Source organism: Pteronotus mesoamericanus, unplaced genomic scaffold (genome assembly GCF_021234165.1).
Source record: "Pteronotus mesoamericanus isolate MK-2021 breed Mesoamerican mustached bat unplaced genomic scaffold, CSHL_Meso_final scaffold_21, whole genome shotgun sequence".
Lineage (NCBI taxonomy): Eukaryota > Metazoa > Chordata > Mammalia > Chiroptera > Mormoopidae > Pteronotus > Pteronotus mesoamericanus.
The window spans coordinates 29,802,323-29,822,686 of NW_026555310.1; the positions used below are offsets into that span (position 1 = coordinate 29,802,323).

Sequence of the window (20,364 nt, forward strand, 5' to 3'; positions counted from 1 at the left end):
TCTAGTCTATTATTTGTTTGAGAGAAAATTTCTAAAAGATGATCCTTGACTATAGTTATCTCAAAAATATGATTAAGGTTTTTTGATGCATATGTGTCTGTTTATATGTGTGTGTATTGGAGGCAGGAATGCATGTTAAAAGCAGCTTCAGTGTGTTATGTGTAATAGTAATGAAACATTTGTTTGCAGAGTTTGTTTAATACACCATAATTTTTAGGTTCAAGTGAAACAAACAAAAAGGAAATATGTACACATGTATACAATTCTGAGATTGAAGTTAGTGTTAAAATGTAGATATAATGTGAAATGTGTCCTCAGAGACTATGTCATTTGTATTATATTCATCTAATATACCTATTGTTCCTAGTAGAGAGAGCAACATCAGAATTATTACATTCTAAATACAGACACATCCATTTAGTATTTACAAGTACAATTGACTTACAAAAACAGATCTCTCAAAGCTATAAGGCTTGGATGATAATCCAACTTCGTTTGAGGCTTGGATGATAATCCAACTTTGTTGACTCCTGTTATATTGATCCCAACACAGGTTTTGTAAAACTACGTAGTGGTTTTTTTTTTTTTTTAATTATACATTCTTCAATTTAGTTCAGTCAAGAAAGCCTTAGATTTTCAATCAGAAGTGAAGGAATTCTCCTGTAGGATTTAGGATTCTATGTAATTTAAAAAATGGATTAATAGAAGTGACATTCTTAAATGAATTTAAGTAACAATTATTAAATTGAGAAAGGTAAATATGGAACAAGAACACATTTATTACATTGCTATGATTTCTAAATGAAAAGGGGAAATATATTAACAGAAGAAAAATTAAAAAATAATGCCTGTATGGATATGAAAATGAAAGATTATGTAGAAGACATGCTAGTTTTCAATTTTATTTAACAATTTAAAGGATTATCTGTTTTTGTAGTATAAATATAAAGAGTACTTCTTATAGAACAGTTTTTTAAAAATACATTAGAACACAAAGGATAAAGCTCTTCTGTAGCCATGATATACTGCACAGTGGCATCTACTGGAAATATTTTAAAGTATATAATTCCATTTCTTTTCTATCCTGGTATGATTTTAAGTCACACATGCCTACTGTTTCAGCTTTATTGAAGTATAATTGATGAATAAAATTATAGGATATTTAAAGTATACACTGTAATTATTTGATACTTTGAAAAGATACTTCCCATCTGCTAGTTAATACCTCCATCACTACACACACACACACACACACACACACACACGAATACATATTTCACATTTAGCATTAACACCTTAATGATCCATCCATATTGTCACAAATGGCAGGATTTCCTTCTTTCAAATAGCTGACCTATATTGCTCTTTATTCCTTTGTCTCTTGAGAGGTACTTAGGTTATTTCTACTTCTTGGCTAGCATGAATGTTTCAATGAACATGGGAGTGAGATATTTGTGGGAGATCTTTTGTACATTTTCTTTGAATATATATGCAAAAGTGGAATTGTTGGATCATATGGCAGTACTATTTTTATTTTTTGTTTAGGGATATCCATACTGTTCCCCTGAGTGGCTGCACTAATTTACCTTCCCATTAACAGTGTAAAAAAGTTCCTTTTTCTCCCAACTCTCACCTACATTTGTTATCTCTTTTCTTTTTGTTAATAATCATTCTAACAGGGGTGAGGTAAGATCTCATTGTGGTTTTGATTTGCCTTTCCTAGATGTTAACTGCTATTAAGTTGTTGAGCATCTTCTCATGAACCATTGACATTTGTCTTCTTTTAAAAAATGTCTATTCAGTTCCTCTGCCATCATTAATCAGATTTATTTTGCTATTGAGTTGTGGGAGCTTTTTAAAAATATATTTTGAAAATTAAACCTTTATCAGGTATATTATTTTTAGATATTTTTCTTACCTTATTGGTTAGGTTTTCACTTGTTGATGATTTCCTTGTTGTGAAGTCTTTTTGGGAGGTGAGCTTTTTATTCAGTTTCATTTGTCTACATGAACTTATGTCTATAAAGTAAATGTCAACGTAGTGATTATATTGTATGTATAGTATTTCATTATATTAATGGTGGATTAACCTGTCCCTCATTTATGGACACATCATTTCTAACAATATGGTCCTTGGTTATAATACTTTTATGGGCATTCTCTGTGATAAAATTTTCCCACAACTTGTATTTTTCTTCATACTGAATTGCTCTTTTTTGCTTTTGCTTTTTGATCTTTATTAAAATTTCTTTAAAATCGTTAAACAAATATAATATATACATTATATATAATATAAGCCTAATGATGAATCAAATATGAATAATCTTTTCTTCTCCCATACAGTCCTACTTGCCTATGACCATCAACATAAAAAAATTTTTCTATGCTCATTTGAATCAAATAAACACATTTATATATATTGCTTTTTCTTGTTTTTATCTAACTTTTCTCTTGCTCTTGTTTCTTCTCATTTTCCTTCCTCTTTTCTTATTTACATGCTATTATAAGTGTCCACTACTATGCAATTTGTTTTTTTCCCTAAACAACAAAACAGTTAAAATCTCCCTTCTAGATCATTCTTTAAAGGATTCTTTTTTTGAAATGCATAGATATATAACTACCCAAGTGAAAAGATGCTTAAGTTGCAAGGTTACACAGTACAGTAAGCTTGTTTCATTCTATAGAAAAGATGCAACCATGAATGGGATATTGTATACTTCCATAATAGTAATTTTTCATGTATGCTTATTATAAGTGGTGTTCAAACATTAATGATTAATATTTTCCTCCCACTTGTCTGAATCCTGACCCAATTCAATGAAATCATATTTTAAAATATAGAATCAGAAATTCAACAAATTAAAAATTATTTATAATATAGGCAGAAAATCAATGGAGGATATATTTTTGATTAAACCCCTGCTCTCATTATTCTTGACTTTACTGAGATCTTTGAGTGAGCAGTAATGTTATTATTCTTTTAAGTCAAACCAACCTTGTACTTCATATGTTACAATACAAGATTTGATATATTTTTATGATTAGTTGTAAGACCATTGGATCTGAACTGCACATAAATGAATGGAAAACTTATGACAACTGTTTATATCTGTGCTTATCTTGTGTGGTTTCAACCAGGCTGGCTCAAATATACATTAATTTCTGTGAGGTTATGACTCCAATGAGAAAGACATATGTCTATTTCTGTTCACGTACAATATCTATTTCTACCCAGTGTAAATACTGAGCTTTCTTAATGCGAATCCAATAAATAGCAAAAGATAGACTGTTGGTGGCTACCCACAGGTACTTCTGTAAATAGAACTGGTTTTTACTTGAAAAAAAAGTCAAAGGGTGGTGGTGCTACCAATAAACTTAAGTCAAACTTTCAATAGTTGGGTATATAAATTTTATAAAGGGATTTTAGCCTTTGAATGCCATTTTGTTACATCTACCTTTGATTAACAGGTGTCTGTTCTTTCTAGCGTTATTTCTTTTCTTATGTACCTGGTTATCTAGACTCTTAGTTTCCATATACTTTATATCTTTCTTCACTACATTCTCAATTCTCATGTGAATTTTCACTCTAGACTACTTAGTTATAATTTTTTTTTAATACAGTGGCTGTTCCTACTTTGTTTCCAGAGTGATAAAGTATTACTAGTACATACCAGATGCTTTTAAAAGGCTTTTTGTACCGTTTTTATTTTGGCAAACCTATTAGAAATATATATATCCAGTTCCAATTTGCATGTCCTCTGTGGTTTTTGCCAATGTAAATTAATATCAAACAACTGTATGTAACTGCTCCGCCTTAGGTCAGGCTTGAACTTATCACCCCTAAGGGTATACTGGCAGAAACATAGCTTCATTCACCTCCCAGCATCTCTGTGGGCTCCTCTTCGCCGTTCAGACAAAGAAATCATCCAAAGGCTCCATAATGTCAAATTCTGCAGACTTTGAACAGTCTCCAGGTATTTTGTTAATCTAAATATCCTATGCTATTTTATTAAATGTTTATTTAAATAACTAAAATGACATTTTAGGGTTTTATGGTCTGTCATTGCTACTTGTTATGATTTTAGTAGGGTAATAAATACATACTTTCTTTAGTATTTTCCAGCTATACCTAAAAGAGTACTGTTACATATAGTTAAGAGAAATAATTATGTATTGCTTGGTTAGATCCAAAGTGTAATCAATTAATTTAAGTAGTTTTAGGAGAACAGGATGGGCAGTTGGATAGAAATGTGATTTGAGTGTCTCGCAGTTTACTACTCTTATACATGTATTTCTATCAATCTTTCAAAATAGTAATAATCTCTTAACTTGCGTTTTAATCTAATTTGCTTTACAAAGTTATAAATTAGTTATATATATTCTGTGTTAAAGAAATCACCGAGCAGACAGAGATAATCCCTATTGTGGACTTGGAACCACCTCATGTCTTTCCTCCCCCTCCTTCTGCAAAGGATGAATTGGGTCCAATTCCTGAGCACACCAACATGAATGGTAAAGCATATATACTAGATTTTATTAATTTAAGTTCTTTCTGTGTTATTTTTTTTTGAAAGGTGCACATCGTGCTTTATTTTTAGGATATGAAGATTCAATTTGTTCATCAAGAGTGTATAATAACTTTAAATTTTCTTACAGAGAAAATGTCAAACATTCCTGGGATTAGGAAGTACAGGATAAAGAGCCCCCAGATAGCCCTTACTCAGCTTCAACAGTTATCAATCCATGAGCTATCTTGTTACCATTCCTGCATTTCCCCTAAAAATCCCCTAAAAAATTGTTGTTCAGGTAACAGCTGCCCCCCTTTTCCCCACTGCTCTCCTCTGCACGGTCCCCATCCCACTCCTACAGTCAGTCCCTACCCAGTTGTCCGTGCCCATTGGTCCTCTTTTCATGTTCCTCGGCTTGCCCCTTCCCCGCTTTTTCCCCCTATTATTCTCCTCCCCATCCCTTCTGGTCACTGTCATTTTGTCCTTTATTTCCATGTCTCCGGTTCTATTTTGCTCACTTGTTTGTTTTGCTGATTAGGTCCCACTTATAGGTGAGATCATGTGGTATTTGTCTTTCACTCCCTGGCTTATTTCACTTAGCATAATGCTCTCCAGATCCATACATGCTGTCATGAAGGGTAGGAGCTCCTTGTTTTTTTCTGGTGCATAGTATTCTATTGTGTAAATGTGTCTTCATTATCACTTTACTTTGATTTTACTTTTCTCTAAGTTGTTACTAGTTGGATATCTTAAAATTTAGAGAAAATATAAAGGGTAACATTTTTTTAAAACATATATGGAAGTAAAACAAAATCATATTTTCTCACAGAGATGTTTGAAAATTTCACATATCAAGAAACATATTTAATCATAAAACAAGCCATTTGTCCACATTTGAACTTGTTTCCTAATGTGAAACTGAGAAACTTAAATGTGACTAAAGTTTAAGTTTCAACAAGATTGAAATTGAAATACTTAGGGTATAATCTCGGCAGTGGAATTGCCAGATCAAATGGGAACTGGAAGGCACTATGCTAGGTGAAATAAGCCAGGTGGTGAAAGACAAATACCATGTGATCTCACCTGTAAGTGGAACCTAATCAACAAAACAAACAAGCAAGCAAAATAGAACCAGAGACAAGGAAATAAAGAACAAACTGACAGTAAGCAGAAGGGAGGAGAGAGGGAGATAACTGGGCAAAGAAGGGGAAGGGTCATTAAGGAACATGTATAAGGACCCCTGGACAAAGGCAGCGGGGGAGGGAGGATTGAATGTGGGAGGTGGGGGTGGGTATGGCAAGGGAGACTAATGGGGGAAAATGGGGACAACTGTAATTGCACAACTATAAAAAAAGTTTAAATTTCAACAAAATTGTAAAGACAAAAAAAGGTAGAGCCCTACTGCATGATTGTTTCCTTTTGATCATAATTCAACTTAATATTTAGTAGAGCAAAGCTTCTCAATTCAGCACTAATGATGTTTTGGGCTAGTTTGTTCCTTGTTGTGGGGGTCTGTCCAGTGATTACAGGATGCTTAGCGCCATTGCTGGCTTCTGCCCTCTAGATGCCAGTAGCACTCACCTATTACTTATGACACTAAGAATGTCTCCAGACACTCACAATGTCTCCTGGGGGACAAAATTACCTCTGGTTGGTAATCACTGAGTTATATTATTCAGAAAGTTAAAAAATGACTTAGACATTAATTATGGATATAACCATTCTCTTTGGTAGGAGCTTTTCGCTTCATTTCAGAAATATAAGGAAATATGTTTTTTACACTAGAGTTTATAAGTTTATTTCAGAGGGAAACAAACATACCAAGAGAAAGGACTACTAACAATGATATCTGAAAGTTTAGTTTCTAGAATATGGGGATGTCGCATATTCTTTTTATGAAACTGAATAAAGTATAGATGTTGTTAGGCCTAAAGCCAAATTATTTAGTGAAAACATTACCTAGGATTTACTATAATTCTTTATGAGGAGAATATACTATTAGTCATCAATTTTTTTTATTTTTTATTGTATTTTTTACCATATACCATTAGTCATCAATTTCTAATGAAGAATTCTATCTTAATAATAACAGATTTAAAATAATTAAATATTTTCCCATCTGATCCTATTAATGAGGATAATATAATCTTACCTGGAATTTTACACCTGGTATTTAAGGATATTTAATAATTCCTGTGTGTGTGAAGTCCTCAAGATCACAATGAGGTTTGGTGATTCTCTGAAAGAACTCATAGAAGTCAGTACACAGTTGTACTTACAGCTTAGATTTACGACAGTGAAAGGATAAAAGCAAATTACCAAAAAGAAAGGTATGTGAAGGGAAGTGTGAGGGAGACCAGGCTCAAGCTGCCAAGGACCCTCTCCTAGTAGAGTCACACAGATCAGGTGAATTCCCCCAGTAACAAGTCTTGACATCGCGCGTCAAATGTTGCTCTCCAGGAAAACTCAGTAGAGAATCAGTGACTATGTCCTTGATTGGGGGCTGATCACATATATAGCCTCTGGTTGGCACATAACAAAGTTTCAGACTTCCAGAACAAAAGCAAATGTTCAGTACAAAGTATATTGTTTACAGAAACAGTTTAGACACAGGAGGCCACTCTTACCAGTTAATGGTGGTGAGAATACTCCTGAAATCTGTTTCCAGATGCCAGCCAAGGTCATCTTGTCAACAGGCTTTGTAGGACAGCGGCCAGGTCCACTATGTTAATTCTTTTCTTCCTATCTTCTTAGCTTATTGTTTTTCTCATTCAATCTAACAGTTCATAATAATTCATGCATTGGACATTATCCTTCAGAAAATTAGGACATTTTAAAAACAATAATAAATGAAAAACAATGATATTAGTCTTTCAAATAAAAGGAACTGACATTTTCTCTGACTATCGCTCTGTTTCCCAGACTCTACCTTTCCCTCTTCGCTATGTGGAATAATGCTTGTGATCCTGGGAGTCTTCAGCCTGCTGCTCTTGGCCTTATGTGGATTCTTTTGTTATCAGTGTAAGTTCGATTAATTGGGGGAAAAGAAATAATAGCCTATTTGTCAAATTATCATGTTTCTTTAAACAATTTTCAATCTCTAGTTTTTTGTAAATGTATTATTGCCATGATGAACAGAGAACAGGGAAAAAAATGACATGAAATTATCACAGGTTTTTACTACATAAATGAATTTAATCTTGTAAGCCCTCAACTATACATTTTTTCTCTAGAGAGGATATATTATTGCAATACTGCATAAGATATTAATATTAATGGTTATTATTATTCTTTTGAAAATTACAATATACTAGAAAATTTAGTTCACTGAACTTGCAATTGTCTTTACTATGAGCATAGAAAAATTCTTTGACAATTTCTTCAAATTGTTCATGTAGCCAACAGTCTATATTAATTTAAATGTTTTAAAAAATTTTTATTTACTTTATTTTTTATTGTTGTTCAATTACAGTTGCTCCCATTTTCCTTCCATTACTCTCCCTGCCCTACCCACCCTTACCTCCATGTTTTCCTTATTAAAATTATTTGCTATCTGTTATTTAAAAATAGTAATTTTTCTTTGATCACATTAGTTTGAAACTTAAAATTCTATACTTTTGTTTAGCAAGTGAAATTATACACATTAAATCAACTAGTCATGATGCCAAAAGACCTGAGACAACTGTAATTGTTTTTGTCTGCTTTAATTGGTTTGACCCATTTTTCTATTGATAGAAACACATTTAAACATAAGAAATTGAAATGATATTTTTAGATTTAGACTAAACTTTAGAAATAATAGTGAGTAAAAATATACTTAGCTAAATATCTTTACAGTTTTTGAAAACATTTGTGGGAAATTTATTAAGGAAAAAACTATAAAAATTAAACTTCATAATCTAATGGACTACTGATAATTGAGCATGTGCTTTATACATAACTGGAATTCTTATTCGTAGATTTTCAAAGTGTCCAAGCATTAGAGAACAAGATGAAGAATCTTAATCAATGGGTTGAATCTTTCCAAAACAAAGCAGAAAACTTTCTTCAGGTCCAAAAAGAACTTGATGAAATTAAAGGTAATATCACAACTACAACAAACTCTCTTTTCAGAATACTACATAGTTTTCCTTGTTGCAACTGTCAAATGGTTGGTTGCATTATGCGGGTGGAACTCTCCAATATAACAGCTTGGTCGTTTTGATGGCTTCTTGCCTCTTTAATTCTTCATTCCATCTTCTGAAGCTGAGCCTCACATTTACCAAAAATAGCTTCTTATATTAATTAACTAACTCATTAACTCACTTATTTATCACATTTATTCAATGCACACTAGATGCCAGCCACTAGGCTGGGGATCAAAAATAAATATAAGAAGAACCCTGCCCCTGGGAAGCATAGAGATATGCGCAGGATGTTCATAGGACATGAACATGTAAGAACTTAAATATCTGAAAAGCGATCATTTTTTTCATATTTTCCAAATGCTTCCTAAGGAAAGGAATTTAAAATATTGGAGTAACCAGAAAACATCTTTTATGCTAATTAAATGGTAATATAAAAGTAGTCTATGTTTATGATAAATTAAGTATTTGGCAAAGGCCTTGCATTAAAATGTTATTTTTTCTTGTGATATATCAAACCTATATTGAACAATTAAGTCAACCTTTTGAGAGTTCTTTAATGACTAGTCATGTTAAAAGACTGGTTTCTGTTTTGTTTTAACTGAGATAAGATTGTCATATAATGTTCAACTTTAAGGTGTGCAACGTGTTGGTTTGGTACATTTATATATTGCAACATATACAAATATATAAGTGTTAACTAGCACCTTGATTATGTCACATAATTATCATTGCCTTTTTGTGTTGAGAACAATTAAGATCTAGCCTCTTAGCTACTTCGAATTTATGGTACAGTATCATTGCCTATAATCACCAAGTTGTGCATTTTAAAAGGCTGGTTTCTAAGCAACCGATTATTTCAGTCAGAGATGAAACTAATTCACTAAGGAAGGGAACTGGAATAAAATTATTTGCATATTTTGCAACTTGATCATTATCATTATTATGAGTCTTGAAATAGTAAAAAATATCTGAGATAAAGTATGTTGTCATCTAATGTCAAGTCTTGTTGTCCTATATAGAAACCCTAGATCGGCTCCAAAGGCAGAATGAGCATCTCATTGAGGCTTTGCAAGAACTAAATGCTAAACAAGGTAATTTGGAAGTGAGATGATTCTGAGTTCATGGTAATTCTTATTAAAGGCCTCATTCTTTGAAAAAGGAAAAATTATGAAGCAGTTAGACCTTGTTTGCAAGGATCTATAGGCTCAGAGTAATGAATATTTCCTTTCCTAGGAGACCAGTGTGGCCCTTCTCTGCCTCACTGGGAGAAATTCGGGGACTATTACTATCACCAAAGCACGGAAATGGTTTCTTGGTCAAACTGTTCTGATGTTTGTGCCTCTTTCAATGCTACATTTTTAACAACGACAAGGAATAGATTAATGGTGAGACTGTATTTCATTCTTTATTTCCAAATAAACAAACAGCAGGTCCCAGTCAACGGAAGGGCTCAGCTGCAGACGTAAAACCAAGGAAAAGGATGGTTTCTTGCTGAATTTTTTACGGACCTTTCCCGGTGTGCTGCATTTCAGCGCGCCTTTCTTTCTCAACGCACTGCGATGCCTTCCCTGCAGAGCCTGGCGCTTGCGTCCCCTTGGCATGCTGTGCTCTTTCAGCCACCACCGTGGCCAACAACTTAGTCTCCCTTAAGTGTTTGTTCAGGTGTCGCTTGCTGAACCAGAACTAACTCAACAGCGCCATATAATTGCAACCCGTGTATCATGTCCATCCCCCAAACCGGTCACCCTCCTCCTTCCGCTTCTTATCCTGCTCTCATTTTTTTATAGCACTTGTAACCTTTTTACATACCAGACCATTCCTAGGTTTGTTTCCCTCTGTCTGCCCCTCCCCACCCCCCGCTGTGAAGCAGGGATTTTTCTCACTTTTATTTAATGATATAGCTCAGGCTCAAAGACTAGGCACATAGTTGAATAAATGATAAAATGAGTTAAAACAATAATTCATTTTTTTGGAGACCTCTTAAATATAAGACTTTTCTGTTAGTTATTTTTTTCTTCTTTTAATTCCTGGTTTGAGAAATGTACAGACACTGCAGTACTGAAATATTTGTTGACATTTCATTTATCAGTGGGCATACATAAACTGCCTATTTTTATTTTTATAATTGTTTTTTCCTCATTTGACACAAGCTTCCTATTTTCATCTCTAATGCACTTTTTCTGTTAATATCTTTGTGCATTTTGGCTCCGTGCAGAATATCACGATGTTACCGTCAGTGAGTCGGGCTTGGCTTGGCCTCTCTTACAGTAAAGCAGACAATAGATGGGAATGGGAGGACGGCTCCTCTCCTTCTTTTGACCTGTAAGTATATGATTCAGTTCCTTAGTCCCTAGTCAACACCTTTCACCTGAAGTACTGAAGAGGGTACAGGTGATGACTGAAGACAGGATTTAGACCTTTTTATTTCTTACTTGCATTATTTCAAATTATAGTGTCAGTAATTTTATAAATTATAAAGTCATTGAGGTGTTTTGTAATTTGTATAAATATACATCTACTATTAGATGCTTTTATTACTATTGAGATAGTGAGTATAATATAGGGAAGAACCTAATTATATGAATTTTGGAACATCTTTAGTATTTTATTCAGAAAAAAGTACAGAATTGTTATTCTTCAGCCAAATAATTTGGGCCTTCTTATGGTTTCAAGTATATTACTAACTTGCTACCCAGAAATATTACATTAGACAACTATGACAATATGCATTATGAATTAACAAGCTCTTTCATCACTCTGTGACATTTGTATTTAATATTTCAAAGTCTTGATCATTTTGATAGCTGATTAATTTTGTTCTCTTAGGTTATCTTCTTCTAATGTTTAAAGAATCCATTTTTCTTATATGTATACAAGGGTGGGGAAAAAGTAGGTATACAATTGTTTGTATGAAAAACAAGTTATGATTCTTACAATAGTTTTAGTAAGTCTTTTTCATGTACTTAAAATTGTAAACCTACTTTGGTCCACCCTGTATGTTATAAGTACACACACACATAAGTAATATTCTAAACTTCATGAGTAGTTTTGTCTGATTTTATATCTAATGTAATGTATTGATCAACAAAATAGCCAATCTTCAACTGCAGCTACGCACGCATAGTTGAGTTGTTTCCCCCATGCTAATCTGTACTTAGGCAAAATTTTATAACCCAGGTCATTTGTTCTTTCATGCCATTGCCATAATTTTCCAACCAGCCCATTCTTTTCCTCTTTATACAGGTGTATATTTTCCAGCTTATAAATAATTATCCTATTTTATGAAGCTTATCTATTACTACATGCTTACCTCATTTCTTCTATAAATATATGAGTTCTTTGGAGACAGGAAGAGTGCCTTTATTCCTTGAGTTCCCCACAGCTCCTAGTATAATATACTTCACAGAGTATGGTCTTAAATAATGCTATTTTATTTTAATATAACAAGTATGACCTGTGACTTGTATTTTCTAAATTTCTCAGGAGTTTACCAACTCCAAGTCTGGATTTCCAGGGAAAATGTGTGTATGTAAATGCACATACCATTGGCACTGACAACTGCACCAAATCTTCTTCATGCATGTGTGAGAAGCCTGTCCACTAATAATTCAGAAGAAGAATGGAAATAAAAAGCTGAGGCTTGGATTCCAATATTCTAGATTCAAGATCTGCCTGCCTTCAGTCTGTTGTTATTGCATGGTATTCATACTTCTTTTTTTCATGGTAGGAAGAAATAAATGAGTTTATGAGAGAAGGACACAGTGTATGATTATAGCAAAAATATTATGGTAGCCCAGAAAACTTAGAAATTTCAGAGCCTTTTCGATGTTGTCAAAATTGTATAACAGTTAATAAACATGCCATTTGTCACGAATGAGTTTGGGGTCTTTTTACATTTCAAAATTTATTTATTTCTTTAGAATTGTGACTTCATGGAAGCAAACCTTTAGAACAAAAATGATGAAAAGTAATTAATAATTTCACATTTACAAAAATGGCAATCAAGTAGCATAAAGCAAAAAATATAAATGCACATTTAATTAAAATGCATTTCTGAAGTAATTTATTAAGTTGCTTGCCTAAGTCTACCTAGCAGAGTTTAAATATTTCAGTTTTGTTTACATCTTTTATTCCTTGCTTTTCCTCTTAGTAGAAAAGATATATTTCCTAACAAAGGTTACTTTTAGAGTCTAATCCATTCCCCCAACTTTGTTTCACATTTTTATGACATGTATTACGCCCTCACATATGAGTACATGCAACCACTTCCATTAAAAATGCCTTACCTTCAAGACATAAACGTATCCATACATCTTCCTCCATCCCACTAGATTCATGTCCTTTTCTAATCACCCCTTTTACAACTTTCTCTTCAACTTAAATGTACTTGAGCAAAGGATCTACACTGGTTATGTACTTTCCCACTTTCTAATCATTACTTAGAACACTGTTACACATTTTACCTTTTTTCCTCTTTATTGAGACTGCTTTTGTTTAAGGCAGTACTGATCTATTTGTCATTCGTTCATTTATTCACTCATAGTAGTTTCTGTCTTACACAGGAAGTTTAAATCATGAGTTCAATGTATGTTAATGCTTATGTTAATTATGTTATTTAATCTATCAACAGCTTTTTATTGGATCACTTGATTTTTGACATTATTGTTATCATCACCACCTTGGGACATAGTATCATTTTGTTTTCAACCGTTTGTCTTCCTTGGTTTTCTTCTTACCATTCTCATTCTGTAGTCTGTCTTCTTTATAAAATTCTCTCTAATAGCTTCCTAATGTTTTTTAGCTTGGGTGTTTCATTAGGAAACATTTATTTTATTTAGGATGACATTTCATTTATTGACCCAGGTTTAACAGAGAGATTTTAAAATTTTATTTATTTATTTATTTATTTGTAGAGAGAAAGAAAGAGAGGGAGAAAAGGAGGGAGAGAAATATTAATATGTGAAACATGGTTTGGGTGCCTCTCACATGCCCCAACTGGGGACTTAGCCCACAACCCAGGCACGTGCCCTGACCAGCAATCAAACCTATGATCTTTTGGTTTGTGAGACAATGCTCAACCTACTGAGCCACACCATTCAGAGCAAGCCTAAGAATTTTAATAATAAGTAAATAAAATAATATTGAGCATTTATTTAAAATGTACTCTGTGTCAAGTGTTGTTACAGGTGATTTATATATATTAATAAATTTGATTCTGAAGATAATCCTGTAAAGGTATATTGCAATATTGTACAGAAGAGAAAAGTGGTTAAATTTACTTTTCCAAGATACAGAACTTGTGAGGAGCAGAGCTAGAATTCGAACTCAGATATCTTAACTCCATTGTCCATGCTCTGAAGCACACTGCCATGCGTATCTTCTCATACACCTACTCAGAGAAGCATCTAGCCTAAGTATAATATGCCATTTAGTGACAGTGAAGATTATACTGAATGCCTTAGGAAACAATAAATAAAATTTTTAGTGATTCTTATTCAATAAAAATAGTGGTGAATATAGAAGACTATTCAGGTTTTTGCAGTTTTGCAGGATTGCAGTGATCGTTAAAGAACATTTCTCTGGGAAAGCATGTAAGAGGTACAACTCAGACTAAAGAGTGAACTAGGACAGGCAGTCTAGCAGATTTCATGCCTCGAGATATACCTTGAAATACAGCAGAAGCATCAAATTGTTTTTTGAATACGTGGCAAATCGGGCTCTTGGGGAGATATTATTTGAGACAGAGACCATTTTAATTAAAAGTGCTCTTGAGATCAATCCTTTGTGGGAGAGAAGGGCAGCATTAGACAGAATAAGCTGGGATGAACTCTCTACTGAGCCTCAGCCAACATCACAGGGATCTCCGGAGCTAGCAAAGTCCTTCAGAGTAATCCCAAATCGGGGTGCGGGCTGTGTTTTTATACCTCCTGTGTCACCCAGGCAGGGGTTGCAGGCGGATACAAGAAGAGTGATGATCTTGGGTAGGGCAGATGCCATAGACTGGGGACAATGTCTCAGGGCTGCGACTTTACAGCTGTTATGCATCAACATTCCCAGCATCTTTGGAAGTTAGTGCTATAGTTCTGAAGGGTAATCAGGATACAGTACAGTACTTACGACAGAATTTAATAAAAACCCTCAAACCTGAAGGATTGAGTTGGAATTAGGCAGAAGAAAGTCAATGTTACGGATAAGGAATTTTCCGGAGAGAATAAAGCATCGGTAAATGACATAAGGAAGAGGTTGTATACATTGCATCTAAAATGCATTGTAAGGAAAGACTGAAAAGCATTAAAGAACTCTTTATGGTGGAAAGCAGGGGAAGGGACTAGTCAAAAAACCTGTGTGAATGACCCGTGGACAGGGACGGCAGTGTGGGGACTGACGGTGGGGGTGGGGGCGAGGCGGCGGGGGGGGTGGGGAAGAGGGCAAGAGGGAAAATAGGGACAACTGTAATAGAATAACAATAAATCTTTTTTATTTTTATATATTTTTTTTATTGTTGTTTAAGTACAGTTGTCTCCATTTTTCTCCCACGAGTCCTCCCCTCCCTGTCCATCCTCACCTCCCACCCTTGATTCTACCCCTTTTGGTTTTGTCCATGTGTCTTTTATATGTAATACTTGATGATCCCTTCCCTCCTAACCTTTTTTTAAAAAAGATCCATTTATGGCTTCATACTGTTTAGCCCTGTTAAGTTTGTACTTAACTTGGTGGGAATCTACTTAAGTGTTTTAGGCAGAAGAATATTTAATCAAATTTGTGCTGTAGGCAGACCTCCATTGCTGTGACATGGGCAACACATGACCTGGGAGTGATGCTGGAGACTGAGCGCAGTACTGAACGTATTACAGTGATCAGAAGAGAGCTGTTGGTCATGTGGTAACAACAGAGGCATAATTATGAATTAACTTGGGAGAAGAGAAAGTTATATTCCAGGGTGCTTAGACACTGCCTACTGCATAGAAAGGAACACTCAGGAACCATTCAACTCCTCAGTGAAAGGTAGTGGGATAAACAGGGACAGTTTTTGTCCCATGAATTAGGTATTTAGATTCATGGATTCAGTCCAATGATATGGTTGGACAGCCAATTGGCTTATGACTCTATTCAAGAGGGAATAGAAGCCCAGAATGCTAAGGTGTGGACATAGTAAAATTGATATATCTGTGAACTATCCAGCTGATTATATGTTCTGAGAAAAGAACCTGGTTTGTTTCATGAGGACAGAAGGCTCAGAAAGTCTTATTTTATTAATTCCTGCTTTTCAACTCACATGTATATAATCAACATAGAACAAATGTAGCAAGGACAAAAATGCTCAAAGTACTAAAGTTTATTTTCACCAGCAAAGAGAGGGTTTTTAAATACACCCAAATAAAATAGACTCAAAGGAGAAAAAGGCACTTTTGAAAAGCCCTCTCCTTTTACATATTCAGAACCATGTTGCACTCAATGCCTCTCAGCCTGTTTGAGTGCCGAACAGGTATTGTTTTAAGGGGAAAAGACAAGAAATTTCTAAAGACATAAAGAAGGGAAATATCATTTAATTCATCCTTGGGTAATGGCAATGCTTTGAAAAAATTCAAACTGCATAGCATTTTGAAATTGACTTTAAGCTGATATTGTTTATTTGCAGGAGGAGCAACCCACTTCAGTGGGAATTTCAGTCATTTTGTTTGTTATTTCTCAGTAGTTGTAACAAAAAAGCGTCCACAGGGCAACATCGAAGATGAGGGAGGGTTTATACATCAGGGTTTTCATTCACACAAGACCACTAAATAGAAACAAAAGATGGAAAGACCTAGAATACTTAAAAACCAGGCAGAAAGTTGGTTTTGAGGTAATAATCTACATTTTTAAAATAATCTGCATTTGCCAGGGATCTGAAAGTTTCAGTTTTGTGAAATACAGTGTTTGCCCAAATTTAAAATGGGTTTCAAATCCCTTCTTACGTTGACTGACTTCATCATTATATAGATCACCTACTTGAGGTCACAAGATGGCTACTGCAGCTATGGATATTATATTCCCATAGCTTGAGAGATATTAAAAAGAATAACTCACATTTAATAGTTAATACCCAACTTTTCCCAAGATTGAGTTGCATACACTGAAACAATAATAGAAACCAGGGGAAAGCAAGGCGCAGTTTGAAGCTCATTGTTATTTCTCTTTTTGCATTTCACCAAGAAAAGCAAAAGGGAAGGGGAAATCTGTGTTCTCTCTGAATCCCAGCATGTGAAATAGGGTTAGCCACTTAAATGTTTCACTTGGGACTTACTGTATAATGCAACATATTTGCAAGGGGGTTAGGATGTGAACATCGTTGGGGGCTCTTTACTTTGCCTACCACATCCCTCAGTTCCTTGTGGGAAGAATTTGGATCACTGTTGTATGGCCTACTTCTCCTCCTGGGTAAATTCTTAGAGTTCAGGTCTGACGCCGGTGTGCTTGTCGCTAGTGACACTCTTGCTCTAGATGCTGAGTGCCTGGCAGATGGGAAGGTAACAGCATTAAGTTGACTGTAGATACTAACAATTTATTTTTCTACAGACAATTTAATGGGATGTTGATAGCAGCTGTATTGGAGATATTATACAAACAAAATTGAGAACTGGAAATGTCCTAATACATATCTGTAAGATGTATTTCTTAACTGAATTTAAGATTGTAATTATATTGGTTCAGGAATGATTTGTTTAAAATTCTTATTTTTCTAAAATTATTGTTTCAAAAGTTTTTTATTGTTGTTCAATTGCAATTGTCCCCATTTCTCCCCTTTACTCTCCCCTGCCTTATCCACCCCCTGTATTCATTGACCCTTTTCTTTGTGCCAGGCACTCTTCTAAAATCTGAAAAAATATTAATGGATAAAACTAACAGGAGTCACTTTCCACATGGAACAACATTACAGTGGAAAAAAGACAGAAGGTGAATGAGTAAATTATATATATCATGAATAGTTATAAGTGCTAGTATAAAAAAGCAGTGAAGGGTATTTTACAGCATTAAAGGAGAGACTACTGTTTAAATAAACTAGTCAGGGAATGCCTTGGCTGATCTATGTTAAAATTCTGTTTCTGTTTTGATAATTAATTAAATTAACTAAATTTTCACATTCTGTTAGATAACTATAATTCTCCATCTTTTCTATTATGAAATATCATTTTGACAGTATAATTATTCTTTATTAATAAAATACTTGATAGATTAATAAGGCTGTAATTTCTGTATAAGAAATGAAATTAACTTACTGGTGTTAACAAGTTTGTAGAAACTGAAAACACTGATAATAATGTTTACCTTTTTGTTGTTATTGTTACTTCATGACATGAAGGCCATGCGTAAGGAAAAGCAAAGCAGGGATAGTTACCATTTTCTTTCATAATTTCTAAAGGGGGTAGAGAGTCTATCCAAAGAATATTGGAGAGAGAGAGAGAAAGAGAATGGCAGTTATCTAAATCCAAATTTCCTAAAGTAGCTTTAAATACCATAGCTATGAAATTAAAAAATAAACACAACAGTCATACAAATTTAGCATGACTGGAAGCCAGAAAACAATAAAAGTTCAAAATACCTGTACATAGAAAACAACCCCCAGTGTCAAGTGTAGTTATTTCCAACTAACCTTTTACGAAGCCCTAGGATCTTTACAGGAACTGGGGACTTGCCCAGGGAGAGAAAGACCCCAGACACACTCACCCTGAGAGTGAGATAGGATTCAGGGGCTGGGTACAAGGAGAGACTAGGAAATGCCATTTGGACTCCTACTCTTAAGGATCCATTCTGGAAAGGCAACACTCCGGGGAGGAAAGGATGGAAAGAAGGAAAAAAAAAATCTGCAACCTGTGCAGTGAAAGGAAAAAGAAGCAAGTATGTAAGTGCAAAGTAGGGAGGGTGTTAGGGAATGTTAGGCAAAAGGACATTTTAAAAAACACACACCTTTCTTTACCCGAAATCCACTGAAGTAGCTGCATTGTGATATATTGACAAAAGAGGATGTTCTTGACCTAGAAATCTAACAAAGTACCTACCACATTTCCAGTCCGCAAAAGTATCTTCCACCAAATTGAAGGTATTATATAGGAAGAACACAGAAAAAGAGAATCAAGCATTTAAGCTGATGCAAATTCTTCATAAAAACCAACCATGGTACATAATAAAACCAACACAACATTGCAAATTGATTTAAATATCTTAAAACACAAAAAATTTGTACACAAACTAAAAATTCGTGAGTTAAGGAGCAAAGCTAAAGTAGAAATAAATATAACAATTGCCCTTTCTCCCATGTTTATTCACCTATTTTTATAGATAATTTGTTATCTAAATAATAGAATGTCTAGCTACAAGCTTCTCCCTAGGAGCATTCTTTGTTTTAGTCTCTTTCCATATTAATATTCTTATATAAATATTTACTAAATTTACTTCTCATCATCATGTAAGATTTTTTTCTCTGAAAACATACAGTGTTAAATTACTTCCTATATCAATTCATTTTCATTTCTTGTATTTCATTATATATATCAAATGACATACCTGAGTACTTCTGGTCATCAAACTGTATCTAGTTTCTTCTCTTCATGTCTGTTTTCACAATATTCCTCATATCTGTATATTTTATCATATGCTGAGTGAGACCTTTATAAAATGTTTTTAAGTACTACTTCTGTAACAAAGACCAACAAAAGACCAAAAAACTGGACTAATGAAATAGAAGTTGTCAAAAATGAGATGGTCAAGGTCACATACAAACTGGAAAATATAGGTAGGAACAGGGGATGTGTCCCTGGAGGTTGAAATGTAAGTGCAGTTTTCAACTTGTGAGAAATATTTTCAAAATAACTATAGCTGATTATATATACTCTGTTCTTTTCATTTTGACAAGTTAGCAGAGAATTTTTAGTTGTTCCACAGATGGCTGTAATTCACTAACTTTGAAAAAAACTTCTCTAAATTTAATCACAAATAAATCTCCCCCTCTCAAAAAAAGATAGGTATTTTCTGTCATAAGAAAAGTATTTCTTAGAAGAAATGTTCATACTTAACCAGGTTTATAATACAGATTTTATATTATTTTGTATAATTTATTTTATTCATTTATAACATTGATGCCAAGAGAAAAGTCAAGACAAAGAAAATGATTATTTAAAAATATGTATATATTTATACATATCCTGCAAAACACCGTGAAAAAGAGAAACACTTTACACAGAAAAAACTAAAATTCTTCAGAATTTCAGAAGTGGCAAAAGAGCTAAAATATTGGCAGGAATATTTTATATTCCTATGGGTTTCTATGTCATTGAAATGGACAAAAAACGGATTTGAAATGTAGAGTTTTCATCTCATTCTGAGTCATTCTATTAATGATTTCACCTCTGGCTAAAACTATATTTCTTATCTTTGGGATATTTCTAATGTTACTTTTAGCACACAATAAATATTACCTATTCTGTTGGAGTCATTCAATATAAAACTGCAATCCATACCTGTGGCAATAAAAGTATTTGGAGAGCTTTTTGCTCAAGGTATGGTGGAGTTGTTTATAACTAATGCACACTCTCATCAAGAAAAAAATAAGTAAACCAATTAAAATACCAACCAGAATGTCATATGAAAACATTAATCAAATATCAAACTAAAGTGGAAAACCTCCAGATTTTTAACTGGGTGTACTCAACATCTACAATGTTTGGGTGGCAGAGAATTGCAGGTTTATTAAC

The 20,364-nt window shown here is 33.9% G+C and overlaps 1 protein-coding gene across 1 annotated transcript; it reads left to right on the top strand.

Moving 5' to 3' along the window:
* Window positions 1-3,875: 3,875 nt before the first annotated feature.
* LOC129084612 (C-type lectin domain family 1 member A-like) lies at window positions 3,876-12,239 on the top strand. The gene is made up of 8 exons (XM_054590812.1): window positions 3,876-3,974; window positions 4,393-4,512; window positions 7,431-7,529; window positions 8,468-8,587; window positions 9,655-9,726; window positions 9,869-10,020; window positions 10,851-10,957; window positions 12,119-12,239. Exons 1-8 carry the CDS (start codon window positions 3,941-3,943, stop codon window positions 12,237-12,239), a joined length of 825 nt encoding a protein of 274 aa, XP_054446787.1. The 5' UTR covers window positions 3,876-3,940.
* Window positions 12,240-20,364: the final 8,125 nt, after the last annotated feature.

Excerpts from the sequence above, each read along its gene's own strand:
- LOC129084612 (XM_054590812.1), top strand. The coding sequence starts at position 3,941 with ATGTCAAATTCTGCAGACTTTGAACAGTCTCCAG. Across the intron at positions 7,530-8,467 it reads TGGATTCTTTTGTTATCAGT|ATTTTCAAAGTGTCCAAGCA; the intron begins GTAAGTTCGATT and ends TCTTATTCGTAG. Across the intron at positions 10,958-12,118 it reads TCCTCTCCTTCTTTTGACCT|GAGTTTACCAACTCCAAGTC; the intron begins GTAAGTATATGA and ends TAAATTTCTCAG.